Source organism: Mus musculus, chromosome 9 (assembly GCF_000001635.26).
Source record: "Mus musculus strain C57BL/6J chromosome 9, GRCm38.p6 C57BL/6J".
Taxonomy (NCBI): Eukaryota; Metazoa; Chordata; class Mammalia; order Rodentia; family Muridae; genus Mus; species Mus musculus.
The window spans coordinates 66059881-66074527 of record NC_000075.6 but is presented as its reverse complement, the minus strand read 5'-3'; the positions used below and the strand labels follow the sequence as shown (position 1 = coordinate 66074527).

At 49.9% G+C, this 14647-nt stretch overlaps 2 protein-coding genes across 4 annotated transcripts; one reads left to right on the top strand and one right to left on the bottom strand.

Moving 5' to 3' along the window:
* Positions 1-4768: 4768 nt before the first annotated feature.
* On the top strand, positions 4769-9354 carry Snx22 (sorting nexin 22). Of its 3 annotated transcripts, NM_001025612.2 has the most exons (7): positions 4797-4922; positions 5271-5354; positions 5738-5842; positions 6307-6401; positions 6716-6748; positions 6948-7015; positions 7309-9352. In NM_001025612.2, the coding sequence occupies exons 1-7, from the start codon at positions 4848-4850 to the stop codon at positions 7425-7427; spliced, it is 579 nt and encodes a 192-aa protein (NP_001020783.1). In that variant the 5' UTR covers positions 4797-4847; the 3' UTR covers positions 7428-9352. The 3 variants fall into 3 exon arrangements, with proteins under 3 accessions (NP_001366264.1, NP_001366265.1, NP_001020783.1); NM_001379335.1 differs by lacking the exon at positions 6716-6748 and having other exon boundaries at positions 4769-4922; positions 7309-9354; NM_001379336.1 differs by lacking the exons at positions 5738-5842; positions 6716-6748 and having other exon boundaries at positions 4769-4922; positions 7309-9354.
* Ppib (peptidylprolyl isomerase B) lies at positions 7899-14359 on the bottom strand. Its single transcript, NM_011149.2, has 5 exons — positions 14128-14359; positions 12948-13061; positions 11446-11539; positions 8857-9041; positions 7899-8233 (listed from the first exon to the last, which is right to left on the bottom strand). Exons 1-5 carry the CDS (start codon positions 14260-14262, stop codon positions 8111-8113), a joined length of 651 nt encoding a protein of 216 aa, NP_035279.2. The 5' UTR covers positions 14263-14359; the 3' UTR covers positions 7899-8110.
* Positions 14360-14647: the final 288 nt, after the last annotated feature.

Here is a 14647-nt window from a genome sequence, read left to right as displayed (position 1 = left end):
AATCTTTCTCTGATTCATCACTTTGTCTGCCCCTCAATTAGATATCACTATCAAACATTGGTGCTTCCTTCTACAAACTAACTTTACCTTCATTGTTTGGGGTTGAAGGTGTATACTAAGGGCATGTCTGTATTCCAGCCAGAGGAATTAAAGATATGTGCTAAGGGCTGAGCCATACCCCAACTAGAAACAGGTTCAAATATCCTGTAACACTGGAACTGGAGTTGTAGGTGGCTGTGAGCTGCCATGTGGGTGCTTGGAATCGAACCTGAGTCCTCTGGCAGCTCAGCCAGTGTTATTAATTAGATGGCATCTTTCCAGCTGTAGTCTGTCTTTTGTTCTAGGAGTATCAACAAGACTCTTCCCGAGTTTCTATTGTTGTGATGGATACTTATCCAAAAGCATTTCCACCTCACTGTTATCCTGTAAGATAAGTCAGGGCAGAAGCTGATGGAGAGGCATGGAGAAGGGCTGCTTCTGGGCTTGCTCCTGTGGCCTGCTCTGCCTACTTTCTTACGAGACCGACGCCTTACCACTTGGCAACTGCTCCTGCTGCCCACTTTCTCATAGAACCCAGAACCACCTATGGGTGGCCCCACCCACAACGAGCTGTGCCCTCCCAAATCGACCACTAATGAGGAAGATGCCTTACAGGTTTGCCTATAGCCTTCTTTGTTTATTTGTTTGTTGTTGTTGTTGTTTTTTCTGAGACAGGATTTCTCTGTGCAACCCCTGGCTGTCCTGGAACTTACCCTGTAGACCAGGCTGGCTTCAAACTCAGAGATCTGTCTGTCTCTTCCTCTTGAGTGCTGGGATTAAAGGTGTGAAACACCACTGCCTGGCTGGTATAGCCTAATTTTTTGTTTTTGAGACAGAGTTTCTCTATATAGCCTTGGCTGTCTTGTAACTTTGTAGACCAGGCTGGTTTTGAGCACAGAGATCCACCTGCCTCTGCCTTATAGCCTGATCTTATGGAGGCTTTTTCTTAATTTATGCTTACTCCTCTTCGATGAGTCGAGTTTGTGTCAATTGGAAATGAAAACTAACCCAAACAGTGGGTGAGGGGACTTGTCTTCCTCTCTCCCCTACTCTTATACTGGAGACACACAGCAACCACAGATTGGACTAAGTATATGCTGTGATGAGGAAGGAGTCCTTTTCGAGGAGGGCACAGTAAGTTCGCCAGAGGAGTCAAGAGAAGGTATGTTCCAGGTAAGAAAGAATGTGGAAGATTAGAAAAGCTGGAAGATTCCTGTGGCCACGATGCATTGGGGGTGGCGGGAGGGGTGAAGATGGGATAGCTGAGGGTGTCGGGCTGAAGCCATCATAAGCAGGCAGGGAGAATGGGTCCCAATTCCAAGCGGAATGCTATGGGGACACAGGTGCTCTGATAGCAGTTTGTATTGTGTGAGAGAGAAGGAAACAGAGGCTGTCAGGACGATGCTCTGAACACTGGGGTTGCTTTGTAGGTAAGAAGACCCAATGCCCCTTTGCTCAGTTCAGATACCAACATCCCAAAGAGGAAATGAAACCCCAGCACTTCTCCTTGGTAGGGGTCATTTCCCTTCCAGAGACCACACCTCCACCTCTACCTGGGAAGTTTCGGCTTCCTGGTTCCCTGGCCTTGGTACACTGTATTTGGAGAAGGAGAGTGTAAGAATCAGTGTTGGTAAGGATGTCCTCTGCCGAGCAGCACGTCTGTACTAGCAAGAGAGACGTGTCTCCGAACCTTAGCCCTTAAGACAGATGCTCTGCTTTCGTCTCTACCCCAACCCCTCCTTCCAGGTATGAGCCTAATAAAGCAAAATTGCTCACCTAACTCTACGGGGCCTCCCACTGTATGAAGTTAGTGCAGGACTCTTTGCTATACATAAAATTTTACCATAACTAAAGATGCAGGCATTTGCACAGCAATGGGACAAATGTGCTGCTCATTTCTGCAGAAAAAATAAAATATTTGATGTTGATAATATATTTGATGTTGCAGGACATAGAGCATCATCACCACTTATCAGAGTCGGTTGGTATTTAGAGTTTAAAATCATCAATAGTACCAGTCAGCAGTGGTGCACGCCTTTAATCCCAGCACTCGGGAGGCAGAGGCAGGCAGATTTCTGAGTTTGAAGCCAGCCTGGTCTACAGAGTGAGTTCCAGGACAGCCAGGGCTACACAGAAAAACCCTATCTCAAAAAACAAAACAAAACAAAAAAACCAAAAAAACAAAAAACAAACAAACAAACAAAAAACCCAAACAAACAAAAAATGGCATAAAATACCATCTCTGTTGTTTGAAATCAAACCACTATGTTTTTATAAGAGCACAAAACTTTGTACATTAAAAACACAGCAATTTGCCAGATGATGGTGGCCTTTAATCTCAGTTCTTAGGAGGCAGAGGCAGTTGGTTCTCTGAGTTTGAGGCCAGCCTGAACTAAAGAGAGTGTTCCACGACAGTCAGGGCTACACAGAGAAATCCTGTCTAAAAGAATAACAACAGACCAATCGGGCTGGAGAGATGGCTCACTGGTTAAGAGCACTGACTGCTCTTCCAGAGGTCCTGAGTTCAATTCCCAGGAACCACTTGGTGGCTCACAACCATCTGTAATGAGATCTGACACCCTCTTCTTGTGTGTCTGAAGACAGCTACAGTGTACTCATTGAAATAAAATAAAAATTAACAAAACAAAAACCGAGCAACCAAAAAACTACACAGCAATTCATTCACAATAATCTCAAATTACAGCTGAGACATTTCGGGTAATGCTATTGTTGCCAAGTTTTTAAGACACCCACATTCAGTTACATAAATGTATTCAGGGAACCAGAACCATTAGGAGCCCCTCTCTATCCTCTTCTCTCCTCTTCTCTTCTCTTCTCTTCTCTTCTCTTCTCTTCTCTTCTCTTCTCTTCTCTTCTCTTCTCTTCTCTTCTCTTCTCTTCTTCTTCTTCTTCTTCTTCTTCTTCTTCTTCTTCTCTCTCTCTCTCTCTCTCTCTCTCTCTCTCTCTCTCTCTCTGTCTCTGTCTTTCCCTGTGTGGGGGGAGTTATTAGAGTGGCTTACAGGCTGTGGCTCAGTTAGCCAACAATGACTGTCTATTAACAGAAAGCCCAGGAATCCGGTAGTTGTAGAGTCCACGAGGCTGGCTGTCTCAGCTGCTCTTTAGAGTGTGTTTGGATCCCAGTGCAGGCTGTAACACCAGTGAAGGAAAGCCTGAACAGCAGGATCTGCCCCTGACGGCGAGTGAAGGCAGGCAGCAAAGAAGCCAAAGTTTCTTTCTTCCCTGCGCTTCACAGAGGCTGCCCTGAGAAGGTGTGGCCCAGATTTAGGGTGGGTCTTCCTACCTCAAATGATCCTGCTGTTAACCAAAACTCCGGTTTGGTGGTCTTTTTTTTTTGTTTGTTTGTTTTGTCTTTTTAGTTAACTCTACCTGTAGCCATGTTGGCAATTCAGAATAACCATCACACATGACCCAGTTTGAGAACAGAACACTGGGCCATTGAGCACTTTACCTAGAGCCCAGTAAGGAGTGTGGGGCTGAGGTAGAAATGGAAGCCATTTCTGTGTTTACACATGAAGTGATCATTCTGTCTTGAAATCTTACTATAGCCAGGCAGGCACACATCTTTAATCCCAGTACTTGGGAGGCAGAGGCAGGCAGATCTCTGAGTTAGAGGCCAGCCTGGTTTAAAGATGGAGTTTCAGGACAGCAAGGGCTACACAGAGAAAACGTATCTACATATTTAGAAAAACCAAACCCAAACTAAGCAATGTGCCAAACAAAAATCCTACTACATTCTGAAGAAGACCAGCAGGGCGGATGAGAGCAGCTGGGGCCACCGCCTCTACACTCATTTTTGTTCCTCTTCTCTACACACATTTCTGTACCTACTTCTTATTATCTGTCCATCATCACCCATCCATCCCAGCTGAACAAGCCCATAAGGAAGCCACTATTGGGTCCTGGCTGAGTTGCTCAAGCTGACTTTGAATTCCTGGTTTCAAACAATTCTCTTGCCTCAGCCTCATAGATAAGTGGAACCCCTGGCCCGTGCCGCCCAGCTTCACTCAGTGTTTATACTTATGTTACCTGCTTTACAGCTGTGCAGAAACTCCACACAGTTCTTGATATCTAGGCCATTCGACTTTCAGTGCCAAGCCTGGGTTTTTAAACTGCCTCTTCCCCATACACTAGCTTGAAGCAAACTAGGCATGCTAAGGTAGGAAGGATGAATGGATGGACGGGTGGATGGAATAAATGAATGGTTTGTAGGTGCTCATCAAAGCTAGAATGGATCCCAGCCTCACCCCGGCACTACCTCAGTTGGAGTCTTCAGGTGGTGCTACCAGGGACCACATGAAAGAGGGAAGGTTGTGGTGGCTAGGTTCTCTAAGAACAAGGATGGTCCTAACCGGAAGCCCAGACCTGAAACCCACTGTGCCTTCCTCTGACACCTTAGCATCCAGGACATTCAACAAAGACCAGGTGAAATTTTAGAGAGACCAGGTAAAATGTACCTCGGCTGACTACCTGGGATACTAGGGAAATGTTTGACAAATGGGTGACCCTGCTGAAGGTTCCTTCCCTTGCATGGCGACCCATGGTGTTATCTTCTGGCCTCAGGACTTTAGTGAGCCAGGGAACACCCTGGGCGTGGCGAGGGCGGGCTCCCGTATCAGAGGGTGGAGCCTGGGGCTGAAAAATCCAGAGAGTGGGGCGGAGCCTACGGCCCGGGGGCAGGGCCTGGAGCCCGAGGGCGGGTCAGCCTCTTAGGGCTGCTTGGCTGCTCCAGGGAGTTCGGGTGCCCAAGCGCTCGATCCGGGAGAGGCTGCAGCCGGGTCGGGGCGCGGATGCTGGAAGTTCACATTCCCTCGGTGGGGCCCGAGGCCGAAGGGCCCAGGCAGAGTCCAGAGAAAGGCCACATGGTGAGCAAATGGACGAAGAGTGTGTGCGGGGATCTACCGATTATCTTCGCGATCAGCGCAAAAGGGACCCAGAATTCAGGGCTAGGACATTCGTCGCAAAGGTTCGGGGTTACTTGGCTTTGCCAGCCCCTTGGACAATGGTTTGGGCTCTTGAGGGGTCGCTTGGAGCAGAGGGGAGGGCCGGTTACCCTTTTCTTTCAGGTGTGTCTGGGGTTCGGAAGGGGTTTCCCTGATGGTGGCACGCCAAGTCGGCTTTGTGCCTTTCTAACACCAGAAATTGGGCGCGTCTCGCGGCGCGGGTCCTACTGCATCCTTTGGACCCGCCGTCTGCACTCCTCCGCCCGCCAGGTGTTCCAAGTGGAGGTGCTGTACAGCGGACGCAGACACACCGTGCCGCGGCGCTACAGCGAGTTCCACGCTCTACACAAGCGGGTGAGATGTCGCGGACTACCCACCGATTTGGCTCCAGGCCAGGTCCCTCGGTGGCATGAGAAAGAGCTCTGATCCCAGCTTCTGGTTGGTCACCCCCATTACTGTCCCAGCCCCCAGGAGGGTGCAGATCATAGGCGACTCCCCCTGGGCTGCAGGGCCCCTCGCGGGGAGGACGCAATGGCTAGAGCTCAGCTCAGACTGACCTTGTCCGTGTGCGTCCTTTCCACTCTCTGGCTTGTCACTTCTGTCCCAACCACCTCTTGCCAGCTGTCCCAGGTTGAAGCTTAAAGACAGACATATAGAGAGGACTGGAGAAAGTCCTCAGCTAGATGCAGTGGGCTTGAGTGCTTTGCTGGGAACTCACCTCTGTAACTGATGTACAGATCAAGAAACGGTACAAAGTGCCTGACTTTCCCTCAAAACGCCTGCCCAACTGGAGGACCAGAGGACTGGAACAGCGCCGGCAGGGATTAGAGACCTACATCCAGGTGTGCACGGGGTACACTTGGTTGCCCCTAAGTCTGAGGGACCAGGGGAGACCCAGTTAGAGATGTGGGAGTGTGTTGGGTCCCACAACTTGGGGTTGTTATTCAGTATCTCAGGCTCTTTATCCAAATGAGTACGAACTTTTCTATCTGGGTTATTGAAAGTTTTGAATAATCCAATGAGTAGATTCTTCACCCTTAGGGTGTTTTCCTGTATTTTCTTCATGAGGTGTGTGTGGACTCCTTCCTCTAACAGTGATAGTTATTTGACTAGCCTGCCCACTTTGTGGTGCTAGTCTTTGCGGTTCATTCCTTAGGATGACCCTGAGTTTGGGCTAATACTTATTTCTACTGCCTTGAAAGTCTTCATTATTTTGGAACAAATGTCCTCAAAATTGTTGTAATGGGTTGTGCAATTAGTAGCTGGATCTTATCTGATTGCAGACTTTCTCTGCCTTCTTCTCTAGGGCATCCTGTACCTGAATCAGGATGTGCCCAAGGAGTTACTGGAATTCTTGAGACTTAGACATTTCCCTACAGACTCCAAGACCAGCAGCTGGAGGTAAGGATAACCCTGCTCACGTGGCAAGGCCCTCGGCCGCAAAGGGAACCTTTAGGATAAGCTTTTTTCCTTTTTGAACGGACTGGGCCCTGGCCTGGTTCTGATACACCGCTTCCCTCATCACCTTTCCTGACTTGGAACAGGGGCTGCTTTTTGGTGGACAGCTTTGGTTACTCTAACTGCCTTGCCTCCACCTCCGGAACTGGGCTTGTTACAAAATAGAAGCAAGAGTCTCCTGGGCTATAGTGTCTCCACCCCCTCCTCACCATCCCCCTGGGTATCCTCAAGCAACTTAGTGTTTCTCTTCTTTTCAGCACCCTGGGGGAATTCCTGCCTAGTGACACCAGGCAAGTCAAAGTCCTGCCCTAAAGGCCTGCTGACCCCTGGTGGTTGTGTGCTAGGAGGCAGGCCAGCAGCCTGTTAGCCAGTCTCTTCCTTTTCCTCTGTGGGTCCCTGGGGATGGATTTTGGTCCTCAGTGACCATCCCATGAGCCTTTGCGTCGCCACCTCTCCACTCTCACTGTTCACAACTCCTCTCTCACACAGCTCCCAGCTGCACCACCGGCCGGTCATTGGCTTCTGTATGGATCCCTACGTTTGCACCCCTTCCCCAGGTGAGTTCCCATCAGCACCTCCCTCCTGTCCTCTGGGGTTACCACCTGCTGCTCCTGTAACTGGCAGCTTGCTTTGTGACTAGTAGAAGCTAGTGTAATACAGTTGGCTCACCAGGTCTCTGTTCCCCTGGGGCCTGTCTTCCAAAGCTAGTATGAATAGATGTGGAAGAGAGAAAGCCACTGGCGCCTCATTCTGGGTAGACGGCTGAGCCTGTGGGCAGCTCAGAGTGCTGCAAGCTCAAGGCCAAGCGTATCACCTGCTAGCTCCTTCTCCTTCACTGTCTCCCCCACAGAACCTCTCCCAGAAGTGGTGGTGGACGGCGTGCTCCAGGGTCTTTATGGCTTCAGCACCAGCCCGGTACCAGCCCAGCCAGAGGCTAACTGTCATCCTGCTCCATCACTAGTGCCCTGACTAGCCCAGGCATTGGGCCACCTTTCAGGACAGCTATGTGCCTCAGTCTCAGGAAAATGGGTCTTCCCTTGGACTAGACTCAGGTGTAACTGGCTGAGGCTCAGATGTGCCCATCCCCACTCAAAGCTCTGAGCCTGGTTTGCACTGACAGCTGTAGCTGGTAGAACTCAAGACTCTTAAAAGCCCAGGGGTCGTGGCGAAGTCAAGATAAAGAGAAAGGTGTGAGGTAATTTCAGAGGTAGGCTGAGAAGAGTCAGGTGTATTTTCTAGCCCAGCCTGACAGGTGTAAGCTTAAGATGAGGCACAGGAGCTAGCTAGAAAGTCTCTGCCTGGTGAGTGGGTGGGTTGCACTAGTACAGGCTAAGGCAGGAACCCGGGGGAGGAGCATGCGTCCATCAGCACAGAAGAGTCCCACACAGGGACACACACTCAGGACAGGTGTTATATACACCCCCAAACACAGCCCACACCCAAGCTATAAAAAAAACCCACTTTATTGATCAGCATTGGTAGTTTTTTATAAAAATCAGGCCTGTGGAATGTGAGGGGTGTGGTCACCCCATCAGATGGAAGCACTAGGGCCAGGGTGGCACAGAACCTTGTGACTGGCTACCTTCGTCTGTGTGGGGATTGACAGGACCCACACAGACAGCTGCTTAGAGGGATGAGGTCCCCCAGGCTCTCTACTCCTTGGCAATGGCGAAGGGTTTCTCCACTTCGATCTTGCCGGAGTCGACAATGATGACATCCTTCAGTGGCTTGTCCCGGCTGTCTGTCTTGGTGCTCTCCACCTTCCGTACCACATCCTAGACAGGAAAGGCAGGAGAGGAGAGGTTGAGCGGGGGTCAAGAGGCACACTCCTGGGAGAGAGCCCCACATAGGTGAACACAGAACACGATGCTGGACAGCTGATCCAACGCTGCTCAGACGTGATTCCGAACACCCCTGACTCCATGAGTGACCAAACAGGACCCCGCAGCCGGACAAACTCAGCCAGGTCTTCTGGATGGGTTGTCTGGGGCCTAGGACTTAGAGCCTTGGGGGCACGGAGCTCCGATTGTGGTGCTGGGGATTAACTCAGGGCCGCAAGCATTCCAGGTTAAGCCTCTCACAGAGCCAACCACACGGGCACTCTCAAACGTGGTCCCAGGTTGTCCAGCCTAGACTCTGACTCCCGAGTTCAAGTGATCCCCTAGCCTCAGCCTCCTGAAAGCTAGGACCATAGGCATGTGCGAGGCACCTGGCCAGGCTGTTTATTCTTGACACTCCCCACCTCCATGCCAGGTTAGGAAGAACCAGTGCCCCTGACCTGTCTGTATCTGTGGCTTAGGCGCCTTTGGGGAAAAGATTTCCTACTTGAAGCCCTTGCCCGTTCCAGCTGGATCCTTGGTGAGGACTACCGAGGTTTAACCTCCACATTTTAACTTACCATGCCCTCTAGAACTTTGCCGAAAACCACATGCTTGCCATCCAGCCAGGAGGTCTTGACTGTGGTTATGAAGAACTGTGAGCCATTGGTGTCTTTGCCTGCATTGGCCATGCTCACCCAGCCAGGCCCGTAGTGCTTCAGCTTGAAGTTCTCATCTGGGAAGCGCTCACCATAGATGCTCTTTCCTAGGAAGAGGCAGAGCAGGTCAGGGAGGGGGGGCTGACCCCAAACAGCAGGTGCCTGGGCGAGGATCTGTCCTTGTTAGGCTAGGCTTTGGTGGCAAACAAGGACAGATGTCTTCTGTCTTCTACCCAAGCTGTCAGGACCAAGACCACCTAGGGTGTGAGGCCAGGCTGGGGGCGTGGGTGTAGAATCCTTCAGAAAAGGGCTGCTGTAACCTTCCCAGGGTTACAAAACAGGTGCAGCTTCGGGGGGAGGGGGGAGTTAGAACTCCTATTTGTTTTTACCAAGGAACATAAAATAAAAGATGCCCATGAACATTTGTCATTGTGTGGTCTTACCCGCGTTCTCGCGACCGGCCAGGAAAGACGCAACAAACCGGAATCTTCTGCGGCAAAAGCTTTATTGCTTACATCTTCAGGAGCAAGAGAGCAAGAGAGCAAGAGCAAGAGCAAGAGCAAGAGAGAGCAAGAAAGCAAGAAAAAGAACAAGAAAGCAAGAGAGAGAAAAAGAACAAGAACAAGAAAGCAAGAGAAAGAATGGCAAAACCCCGTCCCTTTTAAGGAGAATTATCCTCCGCCTAGGACGTATTACTCCCTGATTGGCTGCAGCCCATCGGCTCAGTTGTCATCACAAGAAAGGCAGAACACATGGCGGGAAAACTGCCCCTGCACGTGTGCAGATTATGTTTACCACTTAGAACACAGCTGTCAGCGCCATCTTATAATGGCAAATGTGAGGGCGGCTCCCAACAGTGTGGGGTGCAGGTTCAGGGCCATGACGGTGAGCACAGAGCCTCAAACCCTTTCCAAGATCCTGGTTGCAAAGTTGGTTTCCCCATTACCCACTAACAGACTGCTGGGCCTGAGAACGCTAGCACAGAAGCAGCCGTCCTCTCAGGCTGGTGAGAAGACCTGGCACGCACAGCGACCTGCTGCCAGGCATGGAGCCCACAGGGTGGAAGAGGGAAACTGGCTTTAGCGTGCACGCAATGTCGTGCGCCAGCCAACCTCATACACGCATACAGGTGGCCTGGTATGACAGGGAATGACATGAGGCGCTCCAGGCCAGTGACACACAGTGACTAACTTCCTTTGCTCTCAGGTCACTAGTGCTCATCCCACAGCTCCTCAGGATGCCTCAGGTCAGGGACTGACCAGGAGAGGTGGGTGACTGTGTGGCCTCTGGGGAGGCAGCGAACCAGGATTAGACTAGTTGGGGTGAGCTGGCCTGTTTCCTGCAATGGCTCTTGGCTGGATACTGACTGCTAAGACTTCCTATTTGCCTTCCATCCTTGGAAATCTTAGTTAACCACGAGACTGCAATTGTCCCTGTTCCAAAAAGTCCAATCTATAGCCTTAGTTTCATTCTCACCCTCAAGACACAAGGAGCTCCAAGTCACAAAAACAAACAAAACAAAACCCCTGAAATTTGTATTTTACCCTTTATGATGGTAAACATGAATCCCACTTAATCTATCACAGAACTCCCATCCATCTGCTTTGCAAATGGTTAAGCTTCATGCCTACCATTTTTTGTTTGTTTGTTTGTTTGTTTGTTTAAATTATTTTTTCTGAGATGGTTTCTGTTTAGCCCTGGCTATCCTGGAACTCACTTTGTAGACCAGTCTGGGCTCAAACTCAGAGATCCATCTGTCTCTGTCACTGCACATGCCACCACACTGGCTTTTATTTTTAAGTTTAAGTGTGTGGGTGTTTTACATACATATATGTTTGTGTACCACACATATGCGTGAGGAGACCAGAGGAGGATGTCAGATACCCTGGAACTGGAATTACAAACAGTTGTGAGTCAACACATGGGAATGGAGGCCAGGGCCCCTGCTCCTGTCAATCCTCTCTACCTGAGTCATTTCTCTAGTCCCTGGTGTGCTAAAATTGACCAGGCTGGCCTTGAAGTTACTCAGGAACCTCCTGTCTTAACCTGAGCGCAGAGGTTACAGGCACCACTACACTTGCCTTCAGTTCTCTAGCTTTACTTATTTGTAGAGTGTGTGTGTGTGTGTGTGTGTGTGTGTGTGTGCGTGTGTGTGTGTGCGTGCGCACACGTGCGCGCATGCATAGTGGTCAAAGGCCCCTTTTGCAGAAGTCACTTCTCTTTTTCTAATGTTTGAGACCCAGGAAACAAAGTCATCAGCCTTGGCCTCAAGTCCCTTTACCCATCTTTTTGGCTCTAAGTTTATGTGCATGTGTTTTACACAAGCAACAGATTGTGTGGTGCAAGCTACAGACTTGTTAATTGCACTGGGCTGTCCTTTCAAAGAAGGGTACAGCTAGTCTCAATGCAGGAGAGAAGCCGGCCCCTAGAGCAGGTGAAAGGAGATGCCTGGCCACCCCACCTTGGACACTACAGTGTCAAGACTCTTCTGCTCAGAGGGCCTGAAGTTACCTCCTGTGCCATCTCCCCTGGTGAAGTCTCCACCCTGGATCATGAAGTCCTTGATGACACGATGGAACTTGCTGTTTTTGTAGCCAAATCCTTTCTGGAGAGAGGGAAGACAGGAAGGGAGAATGAGGCAAGAAGGGGATGGCAGACAGGCGTGCACAGCCTCGCCCACAGTGCTTTCTGGTATAGATGCAGCATTTAATGTACCAAGGGAGGGACCAGCCACTGCAGGCCAACACAGAGCATACAGATCTAGAGGTGGGGGAAGCAGATCTCTCTACTGTTCTTGAATAATGTAACCCAGGCCATGAAATGCCATTTTCCCTCTGTGTTCTCTTAAGAGGTCTGGGGATATATCTCAGCCAGCAGTGTTTGTCCTAGCAGGAACACAGTCCTGGGTTCTACCCTTAGCACGGTATAAGTTGAGTGTGGTGGTGTGTGCCTGTTATCCCAGCACTCAGGAGGTAGAGGGAGGCATAATCAGAGGCTCAAGGTCACCCCTGGCTACAATCAGGTTCAAGGTCAGCCAGGGGCAGCATAAAACTGTCTCAGGAAAAACAAAATAAAACAGACAAGTTAAAATACAGAATTAATTAAACAGAATATATGTTTCCTTAAAAATTCCTTGTCATGGGCTGGTGAGGTGGCTCAGTGGATAAGAGCACCTGACTGCTCTTCCGAAGGTCCGGAGTTCAAATCCCAGCAACCACATGGTGGTTCACAACCATCCCTAACGAGATCTGGAGTGTTTGAAGACAGCTACAGTGTACTTACATATAATAAATAAATAAATCTTAAAAAAAAAATTCCTTGTCATATTCTTGGATCAAGTTCCTTGGACCCTTTTATTCTTTTTTAAAAACTGCTAACTCAGCTATGTATGTAGCGGCACAAGCCTTTAATCCCAGCAATTAGGAATCTAGGCTAGCCTGATCTAAGAGCAAGTTCCAGGACGACCAGTGTTAACCAACTCACTACTTCCCCCTCCCCCCCCCAAAAGCTCTTATTCCAAAACTTGTCATATCACATGGTCTAAGAACATTCAAATAAAAACTCAAAAAAAAAAAAAAAAATCAGATGTTAAAGTTTACTCTCTAAACATTGCAGCCACACAGTACCATGTTTGTCTATGTTCTCTCTAACATAAAACCACGTTAACACTTCAGTAGCCGCCACACCATTTGGCAGAGACAACTGTGAGGCTGCCAGATTTAGCACTGTGGATTATTATTCTATTATGACTAGCTGTAGGAAGCAGCAGGGGTTGGAAGAACCAGTCCAATCTCTGGGAAGTGCCAAACTGGGCAACTGAGGCTCTGAGTAAGTCACCGCAGTTCCAGGGCCTTCTCCAGAATTAAAGACTGGACCCCTTTATTCCCACTTAATATACAAAAATATCTCATCCTCAGGGAAGCCAGCTAATGAAGTCTGTCTACCACTACACACGGGCCACACTCTGAAGCCCCAGCTGCTCCCATCCCTACTGTGTGGGGTTAGCCACTTACCTCTCCTGTAGCTAAGGCTACAAAATTATCCACTGTTTTTGGAACAGTCTTTCCAAAGAGTCCAAAGACGACTCGTCCTACAGATTCATCTCCAATTTGTAAATCAAAGTATACCTAAGGAAAGTGAACAAGTCCAAGCTTAGCCTTCACAGGGGCCTTGGTAGAGGAGGGCCTGAGGAGTTACCCCATGAGTGAGAACAAAGCCTAAAGCTGTGGCTGAGTAGGGCAAAACCTTTGTACAAATCCAACAAACAGGCTGGAGAAACAGCAGCTGTTAAGAGCATCTGCTGCTTTCCCAGACCCTAGAGCTTCTGTTCTCAGCACCTAGATGGTGGCTACAACCATCTGTACACTTATGAAAGCTCTAGTAGTCTCCAACCCCAGTACTAGGGAGTACGAAATGGTGGGCCACTGCAGATAAGCCGTCCACCACTGAGCTAATAACCCCAGTAATTAATCTTGCTAAATTGTAGTCTCCCTCAAGTAGCTGGGAGTAATATATGCCACAGCACTTGGGTCCACCCCAAGAAAGGATTACAGACTGCCTTATGGCTTAGAGGAAAATTCGGTTGCGGCCAAGCCTGAAGACCAGAGACCAACGTGAATGGACTCCTGCAAACTGTCCTCTGACCTCTACGGTTGCACTGTGGTACCCGAGTCCCTCTCCCTACTAAGTAAATAATGTAACATTTTTTAAAAGTTTTCGTTCTCAAGACTATAGAATAGCAATCTGTGCTCTTTAAATGATTCCAGATTATAGAAACATACATTAAAAGGGGGACATACACAGGGAGATACACTGTGCTTGCAAGTTTAACTATATTTACTGTGTGTGCTACAAAACACACTAAACTGGAGAGACCATAGTAAAAGATTCGGCAATTCTGATCCATCACCATTTCCCAGCAATGCAGGGGATGTGCAAAGGGACCGTCCTAAGGATGTCCGTGCTGGCCGAAGCTGGGCATCCTGGGTCAGGGCGGGGGGCTGGGGGAGTCTGGGTTATTCTCTAGTCTGAGTAGATAGGGCGAGCCTGGCTTCAAGAGATCAAAGTCGACCCAAGGAAGAACTGAACAAGAACAAGGACGCTCAGGTCGGAACTACTGGGCCAGACCCGCTCCGGCTTGAGCCGGACCTAAGGCGGCGGAAGGCAGGCCTCGCTGGTGAGGGGAGCCCAGACCTTGACTGTGACTTTAGGTCCCTTCTTCTTATCGTTGGCCACGGAGGGTCCGGGCAGCAAAAGGAAGACGACGGAGCCCACGATGAGGGCGGCGGCGAAGAGCACCTTCATATTGCGCTCCGAGAGGCGCAGCATCCACCGGCAGCAGCAAGAGCGGTCGGGCAGCCCGGACCGGAAAAGGGTGTGGACGCGCAGCGTGCGCGTGGCCGCCCAGGCGTGGGGTGGACCCGGGGCCGCGGGCGGTCTCGTAGCGCCAGGAGCGCGCCACGTTCTCCCTGCGCAGCGACGCCGAGTGGTAGGCGCTGCCGGGGGCGGGGCTGCGGGTGGCTGCCACGTTACAGCCCTCTGATTGGGTATGTCAAGGCGGTGCGCAAAGGCAGCGTTGGGATTGGTATCAGAAAGAGAGACTACGCACCCCAGCGTGCCTTGCGACCCCACCTGCCCATCCAACTTTCAGACTTTTGTCACGGCGTGCAAAGACCAGTCGCTGCCAAATTTGGAGGTGGTCTTCAGAAGACTG